General features: G+C 30.5%; 1 protein-coding gene across 1 annotated transcript; it reads left to right on the top strand.

The window, feature by feature from the left end:
- Positions 1-1,405: 1,405 nt before the first annotated feature.
- Positions 1,406-19,047, top strand: ssh (Protein phosphatase Slingshot). The gene is made up of 8 exons (XM_065515687.1): positions 1,406-2,020; positions 9,345-9,578; positions 9,638-10,278; positions 10,344-10,409; positions 10,471-10,665; positions 11,175-11,444; positions 11,504-14,221; positions 16,826-19,047. The coding sequence occupies exons 1-8, from the start codon at positions 1,958-1,960 to the stop codon at positions 16,911-16,913; spliced, it is 4,275 nt and encodes a 1,424-aa protein (XP_065371759.1). The 5' UTR covers positions 1,406-1,957; the 3' UTR covers positions 16,914-19,047.
- Positions 19,048-20,569: the final 1,522 nt, after the last annotated feature.

Below are 20,569 nucleotides of genomic sequence, written 5' to 3'. Positions count from 1 at the left end.
AACATACTACATACACTTTGCAAAATAGCTTTTGCAATGGAAAGTGATATTAGAAGAACGCTTTTTAAAAATTTAAGCAACCAACTGCAAATTCCAGAACCCGAAAAACGAAAAATTTATTCTCGGTCACGCCTACTTTTGGGTGGGCGGGGCTATTAAGTTTCATAATATTTTGAACATTAAAGCCCAAAAAACCCAAAAAAAATTTCGTTGTTTGACTCAGAATCGAAAATTCTAATAACGGTGAAATTTTGGACGTGATAGGAAATGTTGCTAAACCCGACTTAAGTGATGTTGTTTTAATTTTTTTTAGTGTGAATTTATTTTTTTAACAAATATATTTCATTACTTTTAACTTACAAATATACAGCTTTCAACGAAAGAAATTTAATTTGAATTCCTGTATGTAGACTTTATTGGGCTACTTTATATGAAATATCAAAAATTGAATATGAAATATGAATATGTATACAAACAATAGTAATACATCACATTTTAAGTCGAATTAATATATAAATTCGCCTCGAGTGTAAGGTTGACTACCAAGGCGAATTTATATACAAGGTGGTGTTGATTCTACAACAAGTACAACATTTACAAAAACCACTTGGAATTTGTTTTTGTTTATGTGGTTTAATCTGTCAAAGTTTGTCTGTTGTTTTTGTTACTTTGATGTAAGTTAAGTTTGATGTAGCATTTGCCGCAACAAACACACGATAATTTGACAGCTCAAACATCTATACAACATTAATCAGCTGTGCCAAGGCTAATCTATAGAAGGTGACCTCAGAAGAACAGCTGATTATTTTTCATACTTCGTAAGTACGACAACATGATACACGTTACTAATTTCATACTTATACGATTTATCGTACGACTTATCGTAACGTGAATACACCTACATTACATATATGAATTATCGAAAGAAATTTATTTATAATTTGATAAAAACAGGCAAAATAACATTGCTTTAAATGCTATTATAACCATAGAGAACATAGAGCGGAAACTAGAAAAAAACTCAAACAAAAATATTATTACTCAAAATAATCACACATACAAGTGCTGTTTTTGTTTTCATATAGTTTTTTCTACTAATACATTCTCACCACTTAGATTTTTGACAAGTGAGTTAGGTCTTTGACAGGAGAGTTTCCGCTCTATGATTATAACTTTTAGTTATAATTTTATAAGAAAAGTCTAAAAATTATTTTTGTTTGTTTTTTGTTATTTAAGAGTGCTATTACTATTACGTAACGGAAAATATTTTATTTCTCTGAATTAGTTTTTATTCTATTATAAAAAACAAACGTTATGATACGGTTTTTACGCAATTAGGCTGTTCCATAAAGAAATACATTGCGTTTATATGTAGTGTTTGACGTGAGCCAAAAGTGTTTCTACTACCACTTTTTACAACCATATAGCTTGCAGTAGCAGCTGAATTCAAGAAGAAGAAGACGCGTCGTGTTAAATGTCTTCTATACGACCAGTGTGTGTGTGTTTGTGAAAAAAGGAAAAATTACGATATTTTCTTTTGTTAGAAGTTAAACAAGGAAAAAACAATATTTGCAATAGAATTTTGTAAATTTCTTAAAAATATATACATAAATAAAGTATTATCAATGAAATCAACAAGACGAAGTTAATATATTTTTATGGTAAAAACAAAAGAAATGAAAATGAATTTGTGCAACAAATGTAAAAGTTGAAGAGGGCCAGTGTGAAAAAATCTGTGCAAAAAAAAAAATTAAGGAAACGAAGACAAGAAAATAAGTGTATGTAAAAGGCAGTTGCTGAGGCCAACAACAGTTGTAGGAAACGACAGAAAATATAAAAAAAAATTACAGGGGCGACGACAACTTCAAGAAAATATATCATCGTGCAAGACGATAAAACATCACAAAAAAGGAAAAAACATCAAACCAACACCACGGACAAAGGATTTTTAGATAAAATGGCACTAGTGACAGTACAACGTTCACCAAGTGTCACTGGTTCACCACAATGTTCCAATTCGGTAAGACCTTTAAATAAAAATTCGATGCTTTGCATTTGTGCCATAAGCTTCTTAAATGTCATGGCAAAAACAAAAAACAATACAAATTAAGAAAAAAGTAATGAACTTTAAGATTCACTCGTAAATTGGTTAAATAGATTAATGCTAATTATATCAGGTTTCTTTTAAAGCTTGAAAGAAAAAAAATCATACATACATATATTTAAAAAAGGGTGTATTATTCATTCATATTTCCTTAAACAATGTAACTTTTATAGAACTAATAAAAAAAGTCCATACGTCGTTGTTTAAACGTTTTGGTATGATTTTCTTTATTGTATGTGCACAAATAAGGCAAAAAAGTGCGAGTTGCGCAAATATCCACAAAAAATTACTCATTTCTTGCATTTCTCTTGTATGTTATGGCTTTATTTTCATTTTTGTTTTGCTTTTGTTGTTGGTAATTTTTTTTATAGATGGATTAAGAAAATACAAAACAAAAATAATAAAAAAAAAAAAAATTGGAATATTGTCATCTTTGTAATATTACAAATTAATATGTATGTTCATGTTTGTCGAACCTTTGTAATATTTTGCCTTTTGGGTTACAATTTGTTTTTATTGTTTTTTTTATTGTTTCTTTAAACGTAAATAAGAAAACTGTGAAAAGGTATACATACAAATAAATTAAATAATTATTTTATCACATTAGTAATTTCCTGTTGTCAGGTATCGAGTTTGTGACAAAACTTCCTTTAGTTACCGTTATTAAAGCTATTTTCAGACGGCAATTTTGTGAACAATTATGTATGCATTTATTATAGAAATTCTTTAGTAAATTGTATAAAAATTATTTAAAAAAATGCATTATCTAATATTGATTTTTGTAAATTTTTCCAATAATTTACCACTTTCCTGTTAAATTAAAGTAGAATAGTAGAAACATCTGTATTAGTAAGATATACAGGTTTTAGTAAATATTTGCAGTAAAGCTTAACCGTACTCAAAACTCTTATGTACCTACATACATACATATGTTGTTGACTTTTGTCTCAAAAAACTATAAATACGAATATAAATCGAATTAATTAGTTATATTACAAGTCACATTTGTGAAGTATAACTGTAGTAATTTGCCCCCAAAACTTTCTGTAATTTTTAAGTAAAGATCAAACTTAAACTTTTAAAACATGATAACCCAATAATTCATACGTCATTACAGTGCAAGCTTGGTATTCGCGACTACTTATTATTACGACGGATTCATTTTTAACATTGCAGGTTCTATAATCGCGACAGTTTACGAAAAACGGGTTATATTTTCTCGACTTTTATCTGTTTTTTTTTATTAAATTTGATTACAAAGGGAAATTCCCATCTTTTGGTATATTAACCATTTTGGATGATTTTGAGTTTCAATTTTGACAGTTTATTAGTGTCATTTGTTGTGTAAATAAATCTCATAATATGGGAAAAGTTCAACATATTTTAAAGCCAACGATTTCTTAAAAACTTACACAAAACGTTGTGTAAGTCTTCGTTATACTGCAACAACACGGCCCTGGCAAATGTTGCACTTTTAAAAAAAGCAGAGTACCCAAGAATGGAAAAAATGCTTTATAAAAGGAAAATAAAATTCCAATATCAGCAACGATTTTACGGTCAAAAGGCAGTCGTCATTAGTATTCCAAAATTTATCAAACCAATTCAGGTTTCAATGCCAGTGATGGATGGTTGAAGAAATTTAAGCGGTGACATGGAAATAGATTTTTAAAAATTACATATGTTGACTCTTCACCAAATCTACAATGCCGACGAATCCGGTTTATATTATAAAATAAAATATATAAAGAGCGAATTCTGACATAAACAACTGGATTCAAGAAGAATTTCATGAGGAGCAAATGGAATTATCAGATACGGAATCAGAGGATGTATAACATCGATAAACATATGCATACAATGGGCTTTGGAAAATGATAAGCCGACAACACTATATACACTCAATTTAAGCTTAGAAACTTCAGCAACTTTCAGTTTGAGCTAGGAAATATTCTTAAAAAAACAAACAATGTTGTGTAAACTAATTATTTTTTTAATTGTTAATTATTATTCATAAGTTTATTGGACTCAAGAGGCTTTTGTTATTACTGTTTTAAATAAATACATTAAATAACTAAATCTTATAGAATACATGCCAAAACCATGTTATAAAAGCAAAATATATCATACGAATCATTTCGAACCAAATGTACTTTATACCTATCCCAAAAAATATTAAAAAAAAAACTAATTAAAATTATTAATTCTTCTTCAAATGAAAAATATTTTTACAGAATGCAGAATACTTGTATTAGGTAGATTTTTGGTTTAATCCGAAACATTTAAAAGGGCTTGAGATGACAATTAGATATACATAGTTAATTCTGTAAACTGGGCAACATTTTTTAAAATTTTAACGATTATCAAAAATTTTTCGAAATATTTTTTCGAGTTTTAACCTCCGTGGTTGTAAATTTTATTTTATCGATTGCGAATATTATTTATAGAATATATAGAAGGGATATAAGGTTCCCGTCAAAATTATAATGTCACATACTTTTTGTCTGTTTATCCAAAAATACGAATTCGTATTGAAGATACAAATGCAATTTTCAGATGTCGCAATACTTTTCGCCATACAATAATCGATTTTTAATTCGTAGTCTAAAGAAGACATTATTATCTTTCAAATGGATCTTACATCAATAAAATCCGATAACACAGCACATGTAAATTTTCTTCATTTTTTAATTTAAAATAATAAAAATAGGAATGTCCCAAATGTTTACCAAATATGGTAAAAATCGGAAGACTTGTGGATTTTTGTGCTATATGGTGAATTTAATGATATATGCGGTTATTTACCAGTTTTAGAAAAAGGTGTGACATAATAGCATTTTGAGAAGCGCTCCTTAAATAATTGTTAGTACTAAAATATTAAAATACGTAGTAAATAACTATCGATAGATAAGAGCTTTCATAAAATAAGTCAAATAATTTAAGCATTCAAAACGATTTTGGTGATTCATATCCATAATAGTTAATAATTTTATTCAATTATAATATTTTAGCGTAAAAGGAGGGCATTCGAATTTAAAAGGAACTTAATCGTAATGTAATAAATTTTGAAATGAAGTTTTTAAAGAAAGGAAACTTAATTTTCAGCAGGTAGCCGGTTACGTTTAAAATTTCTTTATTTGTTTGTGCTTCACTTTAAAGTTCTGTTTCACTGATGCCAATTAGGGGCTGCGCCTATTTTCTGCTACTTATTTATATTTTTCTTTGCCTTTAAATAGATTTATGCATAATTTGTAATATTTATTTCATTAGCCTTTTATAGTCATAACATAAACACTTTGAATAAACAAAACTCTCTCTTTTTGGTACGCTCTCTTACCATTTTTATTATATATATTTTTTTAATTTCTTTCATTTCCTCGCGCTCTTTGCTGATTGTCAAAATTTTGTTGACCTTGCCTCACTAATAATTTTTTGTATGTCTTTTATTTAATATTTTATGTATAAATTTTGTTTTGTGATTTTTGCCTTGAATATTATTTTGTAAACATTTACGTTTTAGTTGACGATTATTTTTTGCGTATTTTTTTTTGTCTATTTAAAAATAAATTCATCATATTCATATTAATGTGGTTTATTGATAAGATTTCAATGTTTTCATTTGAAATCTATTTAAGTTTTTTTTTTGTTAAAAAAACTTTTTTGTGCTGTAGTTGTTATTGTATTTTTATAAGCAAATAAATAATAACAATACAATTATTTTGATTTTTGTGTATAATAACTTCAAACAAATTAATGAACATCATTGTTTTTTTATTTCATTATTTAAGTTCACATTTCTTCCTCTTCTATCATTTCATTTGACATTTCTATTTGTAATCTAATATATCATAACAGTGTCAGTGGGTGATGATGACGGTGATGATTCACTAATATGTATTAACTCCCCCTATTTAAGTAGTTGTTGGTTGTTGTTGTTATTATATTGTTTTGTTTCGTCAATATTTGTATTTTATTTTTGCTAGACTATATCTCATCATCATTGATGGTGTGGCATTTTATTCCGTATTTTATTTGTTTATTTTTTGTTTTCTACTTGTAGTATTTAATACTTGAGGTGTATAGAAAGTAAACATTTATTTAATTCCCTTGATTATTATCAATATTAAATATGTATTAATGTTTAAATTCGACTCTGTATGAGATACATAGTTTGTTTATTTTTTTGCTTAAAAAAACACAATTTTATATTATTAGTTTATATTCTTCTGTGCTAAATTAAAATTCATATTGTTCTAATTCATATACGGTAATTATTGTTTATTACACAAATCGTGTATCTCTCCCAAAAATAAAATTAATAATTTGGCTTTGTATGCATTAATAATAAACAAGATAATTTTCTTGAGAATTGGTACAGGGAAGTGACACTACTTTTCTGGAAAGTTTTATCGAGTATAACAGAAATCTGTTAATCTGTAACAGGTTTTTCGTACCTTATGCACTTATAAGCTAGTAAATTGATTGTAGATAAACTGATTTTAAGTTTCTCAGCAGATTTAGAAAGAATAAACTGAGACCTTTGGATTTGTTTATTTGATATGTAAGTAACCTTGAGAAATCTGTGTGTATCTCTACAGTATGTTAGAGGATAGGAGAACTCTTGAACCGAAATAAATAGCCTGACAAGCCTAAAATTTACTTAAGGTATTTACAGACGGCAATACTTTTCAATTTTATATTTTCTTTAAATTTTTTGTTTTCGTTTTTATGTATTTATAAATGTGTACATTTCGAAGCGCCCAAATTTCAGAAATATTAAAAAAAAATTACTTTTATTTTTAGGGTTTTTTTTAGTAGGTGAACCCGGTCCGCATTGCTGGCCTTTAGAAATCATCTGTTTTATATTGCATTTCGATCTTGATTTTAATATACAGTGTCGGAAAAAGTCGGTAATCCAACCTTGAATGTTAATACATGTGGCGGCATTTCGGCTGGTTCCAATGAATTCAAAAATTCAGTAGGACAATTGACGACTTGTTCTTCGTTCAATACTGTGTCAATCGATTTGTATTTTATTGTTTCGCCAGACACTTTCAATTGTATTTGGTCATTGAGCTTGTTAACATCATCATTTTTTGATTAAAAGTTTATCACAGACCGAAAATCAAAAATCTGACTATACACTGTTACCCAAAAGGCTTTTCTGAAGATTCCGTGAAAATGTTATAAAAATCGGTCCAGCCATTTTTGAGTCACTACGGAACATACAACACACATCCATTTTTATGAAATATATGGCATTAGCGGTATAATGTAAAAAATTGGATTTTTACACGTCCCTCCGCCCACAGACCGAATATTAAAAATCTGACTATACAGTGTTACCCGCTGGGCTATTCTGAAGATTCCCTGAAAGTTTCATCAAATTCGGTCCAGCGGTTTTTTATATATGTATATATACAGTGTTACCCACTGGGCTATTCTGAAGATTCTCTGAAAATTTCATCAAAATCGGTCCAGCGGTTTTTTATATACATATATAGATAGCATTAGCGGTATAATGTAAAAATTTGATTTTGCCACACAGACCACAGACCGAAAATCAAAAATCTGACTTTAGAGTGTTACCGAATGGACCTAATGTACATAGTATTTTAGGTGTCTAAAACCATATTCAGAAAATTTCCTTTCCAATGATACCAGTTTGGAGCTAATCGGTTGGATGTTCTCAGAGTTTATAACGGACATAGGTAGAAACATTTTTTGTATTTTATATATGTATATAGAATAGATAAAAAAAAATCGGCTGATTTAATTTTTTTTTAATACATATTTAAAAAAATTAAATTAGCATAATCAAAGAACAATTAAAATTTAATTGGACCATAGAGGTTTCAATCAGATTCAAATCAGACTTTGAGGGTGACTAAAAACGCAATACAGTAATATTTTTCAAATCAGAAAAATTCCGATGGTTGGCTTGCTCATTTAAAGTAATATCATGCTATGTCAAAATTGCACATGAATACGAAAAAAAATTCAAGTGGAGAGAAATCAGAAACGCCAGGACATTTAATTTAATTACATTTCCAATAATGATATTTTTATTTACTGAGTTAAAAGTTTGAACTAATTCAAAAGAAACAACAAAACTAAATATCATGAAATATATCGAGGAGCTATATATTTTATGCCCTCTATCATAAGGCCCAACTATAATATGCATACACTAGCTTAAGTCAGCTTAAGCAACTGTGCGAATACATATGAAACATATGTGACAAACTATAATGTACTTAGGAGAGTTTCGTCAAGTTTCGTCAAATTTTATTTGCTTAAGCAAAGAGCGAAGCTGGTCGCACATTCCGTACGGAATCAGCTGTTTGTTTATTTTATACAGAGAAAAAAAAGAAATAATTGAAAAGGATGAAGAAAATTAATTTATTTTGATAAAATAATAAGAAATACATATTTTTTTAATTGCATGTTGCACATAAATGGTGCTAAACTGTTTTGAATACACGTAAGTACATTATAGCCACCTAAAAGTTTCTTCGGATTTCCTTAAGCATTTGACAGACTTTTCGTTCGGTTTTGGCATTAACTTAAGCTAGCTTATGCATATTATAGTTGGGCCTTTAGATTTTCATGAAAATTTGTTTTTGATGGTAAAATATTCAGTAAACAAACCCCCATCTGGTATAAATTTAAATATTTTTCCTTTTTCCAATTTTATTGAACAAATTTAAAATTTCTCTATTTTAAACAAAGCAAAACTATCTATCTTTTTAAATAATTTATTTTTAATGTAGTTAGTTTGAATGATTTCTACTTGTAAAATATATTTTCTTACTAATTTGAGCCTGCTGGTCACGACAAAATCTGACAAAATATTTTAAATTGACTAAACTATTTTATGTTTATATACAAATACATATTTGATCGGGAATAAATTCTCACTCCACCTCATGTTAAGAATGATGCCAAGGTATCATTACCATGATCACTTTTAAAACTTCCAAATTGTATTTCAGTTAACCCATATGTTTAAGGTGCCCGTAAAAATTATAAGGTCACACGAAGTAATTCCGTTATGGACTAATTCCGCAATTTTAGATTCTATTCAAATGAATTTGTTATGTTGGGTATGATTTTAGAGAAAAATTTACTGAAATTTTAAATTCTGAAATAAGATTTCAGTGAATTATGCTAAGATTAACATAATCATTCGCATTATTGTCCCGCAATCATGTTATTAATTTGTTATTATATTTATTTATAGGACAGTGAAGCCGACGAAGATGAGGGCAGCAAAAATGAAAAGAGCGAATGTTTCTTTGCTGGCAAAGGTACCGCATTAGTATTAGCGCTCAAAGATATTCCACAACATGCTGAACGTCGCTTGAGCACCGACTCAATCAGATCAACAAATAGCACACAAAGTAACAATTCCGATATACAACAACATTTGCAATCCATGTTCTATTTGATTAGACATGAGGAAACATTAAAAATGGTAAGAAACCTTTTTTTATTACAAAACATTTTTGATCGTTAATGTATTTTTGTTATTAGGCTGTTAAACTGGAATCACAACGTGCTAATCGCACACGTTATTTAGTAATTGCATCTCGTTGTTGTTATCGCTCTACAACCACCGAAAGGCGTAGTAAGATTATGCGTCATAATTCAGCTAGAATAGCGTCAACATCGTCATCATCAACATTATCATCATCATCTGCATCTGCATCTACAGTTGTGGGTAATAATCCCGTGGCGACAACAATGGGTACAGCACGTCAGTTATCAGTTGATAGTAATAAACCATCGTCGCAACATTTGCAGCAGCTTCAGCAGCAACTTCAACAAATCGATGATAATTGGGTGGAATTGCGTGATAAACGTTTTTCGTCTAATTCCTCCGCTGCATCGAATCGTCAAAGTCTTAAATGTGATGCAGCAGATAAAACTAGTGCTTCGGGTGATAGTAGCAAAAATAGCACCGCCACAATAACACAAACAACTGCCAATTCTAACATTACGGCTTGTTCCTCTACTACTTACTCAAACATGGCCGCCAATGCCACCTCCAGTAGTCAAGATTGTGTGGGCGTTGAAGAATCCTGTCTGCTCGGCATTGACTGCAATGAACGCACAACAATTGGTTTGGTTGTGCCAATATTGGCTGATACTACCATACATTTGGATGGCGATGGGTAAGAAAATTGGCCCCATATTAAAACAAAAATGTTTACACAGTTTAATTTCTATATTTAAATAGAGGTTTCAGTGTGTCCGTTTATGGCAAGACTCATATTTTTAAGCCAGTTTCTGTACAAGCAATGTGGTATGTTAAAGTGAATTTTGTTCATGATAAAACTGGTTAGTTAATAAATTTTTTTTTATAGGTCAGCATTGCAAACTCTACATAAAGTATCTCAAAAGGCTCGTGAGAATAATTTCTATCCCGGCGGTCCCTCGCATGATTGGTTATCATGTTATGAAAGTCGCATAGAATCAGAGCAATCATGCCTTAATGAATGGAATGCCATGGATTCAATTGAAAGTCGTCGACCACCTTCACCAGATGCCATACGAAATAAGTAAGTTATCTAACATACTGTTTTTATTAATAAATTTAATCTGATTATACTACTCGATAGCCAAAAAGGCTCCACGAGAAAAAACTATTTTTTGTATAATATTAGGACGCTGATCGCAAAAATGTTAAAATCGTACGTGTAGTTTTCCAGATATTTTCTCCTTTCATTTTTCAATAAAAACCCTGATTTTTAACAGATTTATCTCAAGAACGTGGAATTTAAATTAAAGTTTTAAAAACATTTGCAAAACTTGTACTTTTTACAGCTGTAATTTGAAGAGAGTAAATCGAATTTATTGATATTTGTACATTAGGTGTGCTAAAAGCTGCTGCCATTCCTGCAAGCTTTCTTTAGTTTAAACCTAAAAGTGAAAATATCTCGAAAACTACACGTACGATTTAAAATTGTTTGACATATTTCTGATCAGTGTCCCAAAATTATGCAAAAAAAGGAGTCCCTTAGTTTATATAGTAATGTTATTGGTTATTATTTAAAATTTTTTTAATTAGACCCACTGCAAAAGAAGAAACCGAAAGCGTGATTAAAATGAAACTAAAAGAAATAATGATGTCCGTTGATTTGGATGAGGTTACTTCGAAATATATACGTAGTCGTTTAGAGGAACATTTAGATATGGATTTGGGCGAATACAAATCGTTTATTGATGAGGAAATGTTAATGATATTAGGTCAAATGGATGCTCCCACCGAAATATTTGATCATGTTTATTTAGGCTCAGAATGGAATGCTAGCAATTTGGAGGAGTTACAAAAAAATGGGTGAGTTTCAGTATGGCTATAACTGGTCTTCATTCAACTAAATTCTTGAAATTTTTTAGTGTACGCCACATTTTGAATGTAACTCGTGAAATCGACAATTTCTTTCCGGGCATGTTTGACTATTTAAATGTGCGTGTTTATGATGATGAAAAAACCAATTTACTCAAGCACTGGGACAACACATATCGCTACATAACGCGTGCCAAAGCCGAAGGCTCCAAAGTTTTGGTTCACTGCAAAATGGGTGTCAGTCGTTCGGCCTCTGTGGTTATAGCATATGCCATGAAGGCCTACAATTGGGAATTTCAAAAGGCTCTGCAGCATGTCAAGCAACGACGTAACTGCATAAAGCCCAATAAGAATTTTCTCAATCAGTTGGAAACGTATCGAGGAATGTTAGATGCCATGAAAAATAAAGAGAAACTGCAGCGCAGTAAAAGTGAGACAAATTTGAAGAGCACAAAAGATGCCCGTCTGTTACCGGGAAGCGAACCCACACCACTAATACAGGCTTTAAATCAATCGAAAACAAAATCGGGTGGAGATAGTACCGATGTTGAGTCCGTGGTTAGTGCGGCCTCGATTGATGTGCCAGATGTGGGAACGTCACGGCCCACAGCACGTAGTGATCATAAACACAGGCGATTTGTAAGAAGGTCTAGCAGTACCTCACCACGTACCGTCCAGTCACCGATGGCCACCACAATTGTTATGAAGCAGCAGTCACAGAGTTTAGAGAATTTAACACCCGACCGTAGCATAGCAGATGAACCAAAAAATATGCGTTTTCCCGGCAGCAATGGGGAAAACTATAGTGTTACACAAAATCAAGTTTTGCATATACAGAAACATACGCCTCCTCTAAACACATCAATGTTTTTGGCCTCATTGGCCCGTAGAGATGAGCAAAAAATGCAAACATCTCCTTCAGCGGCCACATCAGTGCGTACAATTGTGTATGATTTGGAAAATCATCAAGCGCAAGATGCGTCGCGCAAAGTTATAGAGGATCGTAAGACATTGAATTTGCCATTTGAAAAAACTGCCGAGGAAGAAGAGGTTGCTGTAGACGACAGTGTTAAAAGTTCAGAAGCGGACATTGGTGGTGGTGGTGGAAAAGTGGGTAGTCCAGTTTGGACATCGTCGGCAAAGCTGATTACACAAACATCAAATATTGCTGCTACAAGTATACCGCCGTTTAATCGAGAAGAGGCCATACAAAAGCGTCAACATAATCGCAAGACCCAGTCATGGGCTGCAACCAGTGGTGGCATTATAATGGATGCCAGCTGCCGGGGTTCGAATAGCAGCATTGATTCGATTTCAACCCAGGCATCTGCACCTTCCTCTGTCGCTTCCTACGACGGTATAGTGCGTACACGTTCCCGCCAAAGAGAATTGCCCTCTCGTCATGCCTCCTGGGGTTCTGGTGACACTCGTTGTGGCATGCCCATGCGCAATAGCTCCTGGGGAGCTTTCGATACCAACCGTAACAGTTGCCAGTACAATTTTAGCCAGCATACAAACGCTAATGCCATTTTTGAAGGTCAAATTCATGAACTTAACACGAGTAATAAGACTGCCTCAACAACTCACTCTCAACAACACCAGCATCACTTCGGTACGGTGAAACGTACAAAACAGAAACTCGAAGAGTGCACGGCACTTAAAAAACTATGCCAAGAGAACGGCAGTGAAAGCGAGAACACAAGTATTGAGCCGTCGACTGCGACGGCCGATGAAAACTTGGAAAGTCATTATAGTCCCAAACGAGGCACCAATTTGTTTCGTTCAGCATCTGCCGCCTCCGGTACACGAACGCGTTTTGCTCAAAGATGTAATAGTGAGGAAATTGTACCCAGTGCTGGGGCACAAGTGGCACAATTAGGCGCTGGTAGACGTAGTGATGGCAATCGTCCCATAAATTCTGATATATTTTCAGCTTCGGCCCCCGAACCCTACACCATGTCTGATATCGAAAACAAAAACACCTTAACCGGCAGTGGCAGTGACGAGGAAAATGTTATTTTAAGAGCAACCGCAACGGGACAACAGATATCATATACCGAAGATCAACGCATATCGGGTAATGTGCAAATTTTAAAGAAAAGTTTCGAAGCCAAAGCAGGTAGTGTGGGAGGTAGTGCAGCAACTACTGCACAGGCTCAAGTACAAACCACTAGTGCTATGGCCCTAGGAAACGCTATCGCATGCAATAAACCCACCAAGGGACATCAATCGCTGCCATCGTCGCCTGTGGCCCAGCATGTAGATCATCAGACGACACAACAAACGACTAAATCATTTTTAGAACAAAACACTAACACACCACTAATGACTACATCGGCCTCAGAAAGTGATCGAAATGTTAAGGGTTTAGTACACAAATATCAGACTTCATCGTCAGCAACCACCACAACGCTGACGACGGCGGCTGTAGCAAAGAATTCAAATCCTACTCCTCCCGTCCCAACAACCTCCTCCACAAACACAATAACCACCATGGCGACATTTAAACCCCGACCCCGGTCATACTATGAACCACAAAGGTCTTTAACAGGGAAACCACATGAATTTAGTGAAAGTCGACCACCACCCGCACCTCAAAAGTTAGCGACAGCAAGCCATCATCATCAGCATCATATAAACGAGGGTATACTAACGCAACAGCAACAGCCGCCACAGCAGAGGCGCTTGCAACAACATGGAAAAACTCATCCACTCGCTAGGCTAAGTTTACCAAAGCAAAGCTTCAATGCAGCCGCTTATAATACCATGTAATCATCATCTATAAACATAAACACATACGTACATCCATACATACATACATATATTTATATATGCATACAACATATACATACATACAACAAAGTTCTATTCTAAATCTAATCTTCAAGAAAACAAAACTCAATACATATTGTCCACCATACAACAAAACCACATTATTAATTTACGCCATCAACAAAAACACAAGCAAACAAACCATCACCAATTTATTATAATTATTACCAACCAACCACTACTATAAATATTATTATTATTATTATTGCCACCCACATCCCTCCACATAGAAATGCATCATAATAAGTCTCCTTATCTTCATGATCCATCGCGTCTCTCTTTCCAACTCATCATTCATCACATTTTTTATATATTTTGTGTGTTTGTGTTTCACCACTTAACACCTAACCAACAACCACCCACCACTTACTCATTGAAACCAATCATTTTGTGTTATTATTTATAAATTGTCCTCTCGTTTATGACCCCCTCCCTGCTCGCTCTCTCTATTTCTCTAGCTCATTACTTCTCTAATATTGTATTTTTTTTTTATTCACTTGTGTCTCATTTTTATATGCTTTTTTATTTACTTTTTTATTTACGCTTTTTTTAAATCTTTTTATTTTTTTTATAAAACGATCCTTTTTATTGTATTTATTTAAATAATATGTTTTATTATTATTGTTGTTGTTGTTCTTAATATATGTTTATAATTGTGATTTAATTTTAACTCAATTTCTTCTCTTGACGAGAGATGTGAAAATTTTTGGTATTGTTCGAAATCAAATGAGATTGAAAATATTTAAATATAAATTTACAAGACATTCATTTATTGCATGAAAATGGCTCATGGTGAATTAGATTTTAATATCAAATTATTTGTTTGTTTATATTTTCTAAGGTTTCCTTTTCACAAAATTAAATTGGAATTTTCCAAGAGGTTTTTGTGGGTGTTAACAAGTTTTTAATTTTGTTTATTGTACATTTTATTTGCTGAATTGTTAACAGATCAACATTTAAGAGCCGTATATTGTTTGTGATTTTCTGATTTTTTTTGTTGAGAAAATGTTGGCAAATAATTAGGCAATCGGTTGTTATTGCTAATATCAGTATGAATAAAAAACGAAATGACGGCAAAATTTTAGTCTACCTATAGTCCGAAAAAACTTGATTCACTTATATTAATTACGGGATATTGGTTTTTCTGACCCCATTCTTAATTCCATAAATTTTATAGAAATCTGAACATCTGTTCGGAAAAATATAATAATATCAGCTAGAGTTCACGTTGCTGGTGAATTCCAAAACGTCTGTTTGCAAAGATATGACATATGACAAGATATGTTAAAGATATGACAGTAAAGTATTTTGATGTTTTGGAACTCTCCCTGTTTAGCTTATATCTAGGTCAATGTTTATTCTTGATCTAGAATTTGTCCAGCTCTTGTTACATTATTCGGCATCCAATGTCAAGAAATATATTTAGGGGCCAAATTTGCATGTCATTATCAAATAAATATATGCATGTGGAAATAAATGATGCTTAGCATTCCATAATTTCACAATAAGACTACAACATTAAAGAAGCTAACCTTTTCGAAAATAAAAATTGAATAACATAAAAAGTGAGTGAACATTTTTCTTTTTACAGAAAACCACCCATAAATTTAGTATTTCTCTATTGTATGTATATGGTAACAGCTTATCGCATTTTCTTTTCTAAACGTAATGACTTGTGCCATATTTTACAATGTTAACATTTTTGAGATCACAATATTCTCCCTGTATTAAAGTTTTGCCTTTTTTAGGATGACATTTTAAGAAAAGATATTTTTAAAAAATAACACAAACAAGTATAGTTTCTTAAAACCTGAAACTGAAAATTATAATTCAATGCGAATAAAAGTTAGAATTTTAACTTCTGGGCAAATGTACATTTAAATCAAACCTGGATTTGTTTTTCTATAATTTAACCAATTTTAAATTGTATTTTAGAAATTTCCTCCGATATTTTAAACTATATGATGATGAAAAAATGGTAACAAAACTTTTTTAATGACAATTTTCATATAAAAATATTCAGTTTTGTTATACATAAATAACATTGTCGTAAAGTGTGCAAATACGGAGGTTACTATTGAATTGTATTTTAATATATATTTTTTAAAGTAATTTTTAAGAAACTCACAATTGTATAAATCATAAATAAATTAATTCGTAATCATGGCTTAGAGATGTAATATTATTTAAATAAATTCTTAATTATAAATTAGAGTTTAATTGAGTTAAAATTTTATTTAAATATACACACAGTGTCCTTGTAAATTCCTGTTCTCTAAATGTGGTGTTTGTTTAATTTTTGTTATGTATACTTGTTCTTAAAGGAATACGATCATTTAAATACGAAAATGGAAATTTTGTTGTATCATAAAAAATGGCTTTTATCAATCTACTTCTTCTATCACACTGTCCTCGGTTAAAAAAAAAAAACCTAAAAAGCATTTCGTTTTCATAAACATTTTTTCCGTAAGATGATTTTTTTTTATAAATATTTTAACGAGTCTTTTAAAAACAACAAATATTCAATATATTTCTTACAGATTTTTTCGCATGTTACGCTCGGTCAAGTATACTATTGATTACAACAACATCATATGCTATTACAACAACAACAATAACACCAAATAAGTTTTAATATTATTATTTAACTGCTTAAACCAAAAAAAAAAAAATATTTGAAATTATCAAGTATAAACAACACTTTATTATTATTTTATATATTCCTTGTTATAATTACTGCAACAACACTCCCCGCCACCCACTCAACACTGTCTTCTATCTTTATTATCTCTATCTTTCTACTTCTATGTCAACGATATGTAGTTATTTTATTGTTTTGTGTTTAATGTAATCTATTATAATAATCTACTATACTATCTATACAATATTACTTTAATTTTACAACAAACTATTTCTATGTTTCAATCAGAGCTGTAAATGAATCATTCTTTTTTGATTTTAATTCATTATGAATTAGCTAAATTTTGAATTAATTCATTGAATTGAAAAAATGAATTGAATGAAATTTGAATCAATTCGAACGAATTAGGCAGAAATGAATTTCAATTCATTTCCAATTCAAATGAATTTGTAAAAATGAGTGGCAATTCATTTACAATTCATTTGAATTGAATTGATTTTGAATTAATTCAAATGAATTAGAAAAAAGAATAGCAATTCAAAAGAATGATTCAAAAATGAGTTGCAATCAATCAAATTCAAGAGCAGATTCTCCTACCAAAATGAAAATATCCAGTACAACAATTGAAAAGCCTTGTCCTGTATACGCACCTGATCAATGAAAACATGGTGTTTGGAGTTTATTTCTTCAAGAAGAACTGATTTTTATTTTGAAATACGCTGAACGACAAAAAATATTTAATATTCAAGAAGCAATTAATAATTTTTTAAATTTTGTGACCCACGACCACCCAACAACAAACTTTTTGCTAATATTTATATTATATTTATTTCAAAAAAATAAAACTATCTTCCAAAAATAATCAAAAATCAGGAAAAATAACAATGTATGTAGTTCAAAACACAATTGAGTTTCATAAATAAGGCTAATTCGATTTAATTAGAATGCATCATTCACCTTAAACAACAATAGCTTTTCAAAATTATCATCTGAAAGAAATCCACGTGACGATGGTAACGGCGCATTATATTTAAAGGAAGACTTTTTAACCGTCGATTAATTATACTGCATACTTAATGACATTGAAGAATCTGCTAAATATGCTGCGAATTTCGCGTCGGAGTTGGAAATGAATTGCTAATTTTTTTTTTAATTCGTTTGAATTAATTCAAAATCAATTCAATTCAAATGAATTGAATTAATTCAAAATCAATTCAATTCATATGAATTGAATTAATTCAAAATCAATTCAATTCATTTGAATTCTAAACGAATTGCAATTCATTTTTACAAAATTCATTTGAATTAATTCAAAATCAATTCAATTCATTTGAATTGGAAACGAATTGCAATTCATTTTTACCAAATTCATTTGAATTGACTCAAATTTCATTCAATTCATTTTTTTGTGTGAATGATTCGCGAATTAATTCAAAAATGAGTGATTCATTTACAGCTCTGGTTTCAATACAATTTTAAAATCTTTATTTAGTTTTGTTTGAAAGAAAATATAATTTTGTTTATGTAGGACATTTATTTACAAGCAATTTCAAACAAATTCACAGCTACAATCAATACATACTATCTAAATAATTAGTGGCATTTTCAGTTTCCTTATGGAAACAATTTTTCAAATGGAATTGATTTTCGTTATTAATCAAAATGTTTACCAATTTAAATTTTGAACAACATAGTATTGCCTTCTGTGACATGCCTGCATTTTGAAATTTTAAAATGCAAATAACTTTTAAACACAACAAAACCACTACAAAAAACACAAACTATTTACATATATTTTTAGTATTGAAACCAGGAATGTTTCAAATATTTTCTTTCTGTGTTTCAATTTTTTTTTTTAGAAATTTCAGTAAAGAAGAGATAACATACAATATAAACAATTAATTATATCTAGTTTATTCGAATGCAAATGGAATCCACATCAACTACAACAAAACAAAAGTACTCTATTTTAGCTCTAAATATTAAAAAAAAAACATTTTTTTGTGTAAATATTGTAAGATTTTTTCTATTTTTATGTTTGTATGAAACCAATGGTTTTTAAAAAATTAATAAATTATATAAAATTAAAATTTTTAATTAAAAAATGCATTACAATAGAAACTGTGTATGCTTTTGCAAAACAATTTTTTGGAAATGGAACATCAAATACTACATTGACAGATTTTTCGAGCATATGTATATGACAATTAGTTTGTATGGGAGGAAACTTTTGTAAGGTTTTCGGGAAGAAATATCATATATCGAGAGCCTATATTCAAAAGCCAACTTCTCAGGATAGCAAAAAAATGTGTTATTTCGCTTATTATTGTAAAAATAAACAATGTACCGTCCGTAACTTTCATAAGATGCTTTTAATATTCTTACTAATATAGACTGTCTCAAACAATTATCCGTACCCAATACAGCTGATAATATAATTGATTATAATTCGAAAAATACTTACCCGATTCGATTAAAGTAAATGTTTTTTAAAAGTCCAACAAGTGATTATATAAAAATTGCCAATTAATAGACAAATATTTTTTAGACGAAAACCTTTGTTAGTACCTTCTTTATTTTTATATACATAATTATGTATTTAAATTTTGTAAATAAAAAATAATATTTTTTAGAGTTAGCATATTTTGTCGGAAAATACTTTTTTTTTAAAGATATTTACTATTTAACCATTTTGTGACATGTTATTAGATATACAAATTTAAAAACTACAAGAAACAAGTAAGAAAGTATGGTAGGTCAAGCCCGACCATATAATACCCTACACTAAGTAAATGAGCAAAAACATTTTTCTTTTAAAATATCAATAATTTATATTCGTGAGTGATTTTCGGAAGTGGGCCTTATATGAAAGTAGGTCGTGTGATTTATGTCTATATGAAAGTTATTTATGTTGAATTTTGTGTGTATACCAACATTTTGGTATAAATCAAGATCAGCGAAACAGCTTGCATTTTTATAATTTCTTTGGTGTTGATAGCTCTCATAATTAGAAGCACAAAAACGTTAATATTTTTGCCTGCTCTCTCTTAGTTTAAGAGTTATATGAATTTAAAGTCAATACATATAATAGTACATTTCTCATATACCTATTTGGAAAACAAACTGATCGTTATGGGTATCATTGAGTAGTGCTTCACAATACCTTTAATATGATATATAATATGGTACAGTTTATTAATATTGTGAACCAAAAATTCCTTTTTGATTTTATATGACAGTACTTCAGAAAATTTTGATATACAGAAAAAGTGATTTTAGCGAAGCCAATGTTCGATACACCCCAGAGTTAAAAGTCCCTTCACCCGGCCGAAGGCCGGCAATACAGAAAATGTGAATATTAACAGAAAAAAAATTATGAAAATATAAACTGTTACGCGGATCTTGATTTGTTCCCCGATTTCAGCAGGTTTCAATAGGCCTCGTCGTTGGTCAGAAAAAATTATGTGTACCAAATTTGATCGACATATCTTCAAAATTGCGACCAAGGTTTACATGGACAGCCAACCAGCTAGACGAACGGACGTCTTTTAATCTACTCAGAAAGTGATTCTAATACACATGTATTTTACATACACAAAGTTTCATATGGATCACACGGTATGTATATGTAAAAATGTCCCAA

This window comes from Calliphora vicina, chromosome 1 (assembly GCF_958450345.1).
Source record: "Calliphora vicina chromosome 1, idCalVici1.1, whole genome shotgun sequence".
Classification (NCBI taxonomy): domain Eukaryota; kingdom Metazoa; phylum Arthropoda; class Insecta; order Diptera; family Calliphoridae; genus Calliphora; species Calliphora vicina.
The sequence above is the reverse complement of the archived record's forward strand: the minus strand, read 5'-3'. Positions and strand labels throughout refer to the sequence as shown.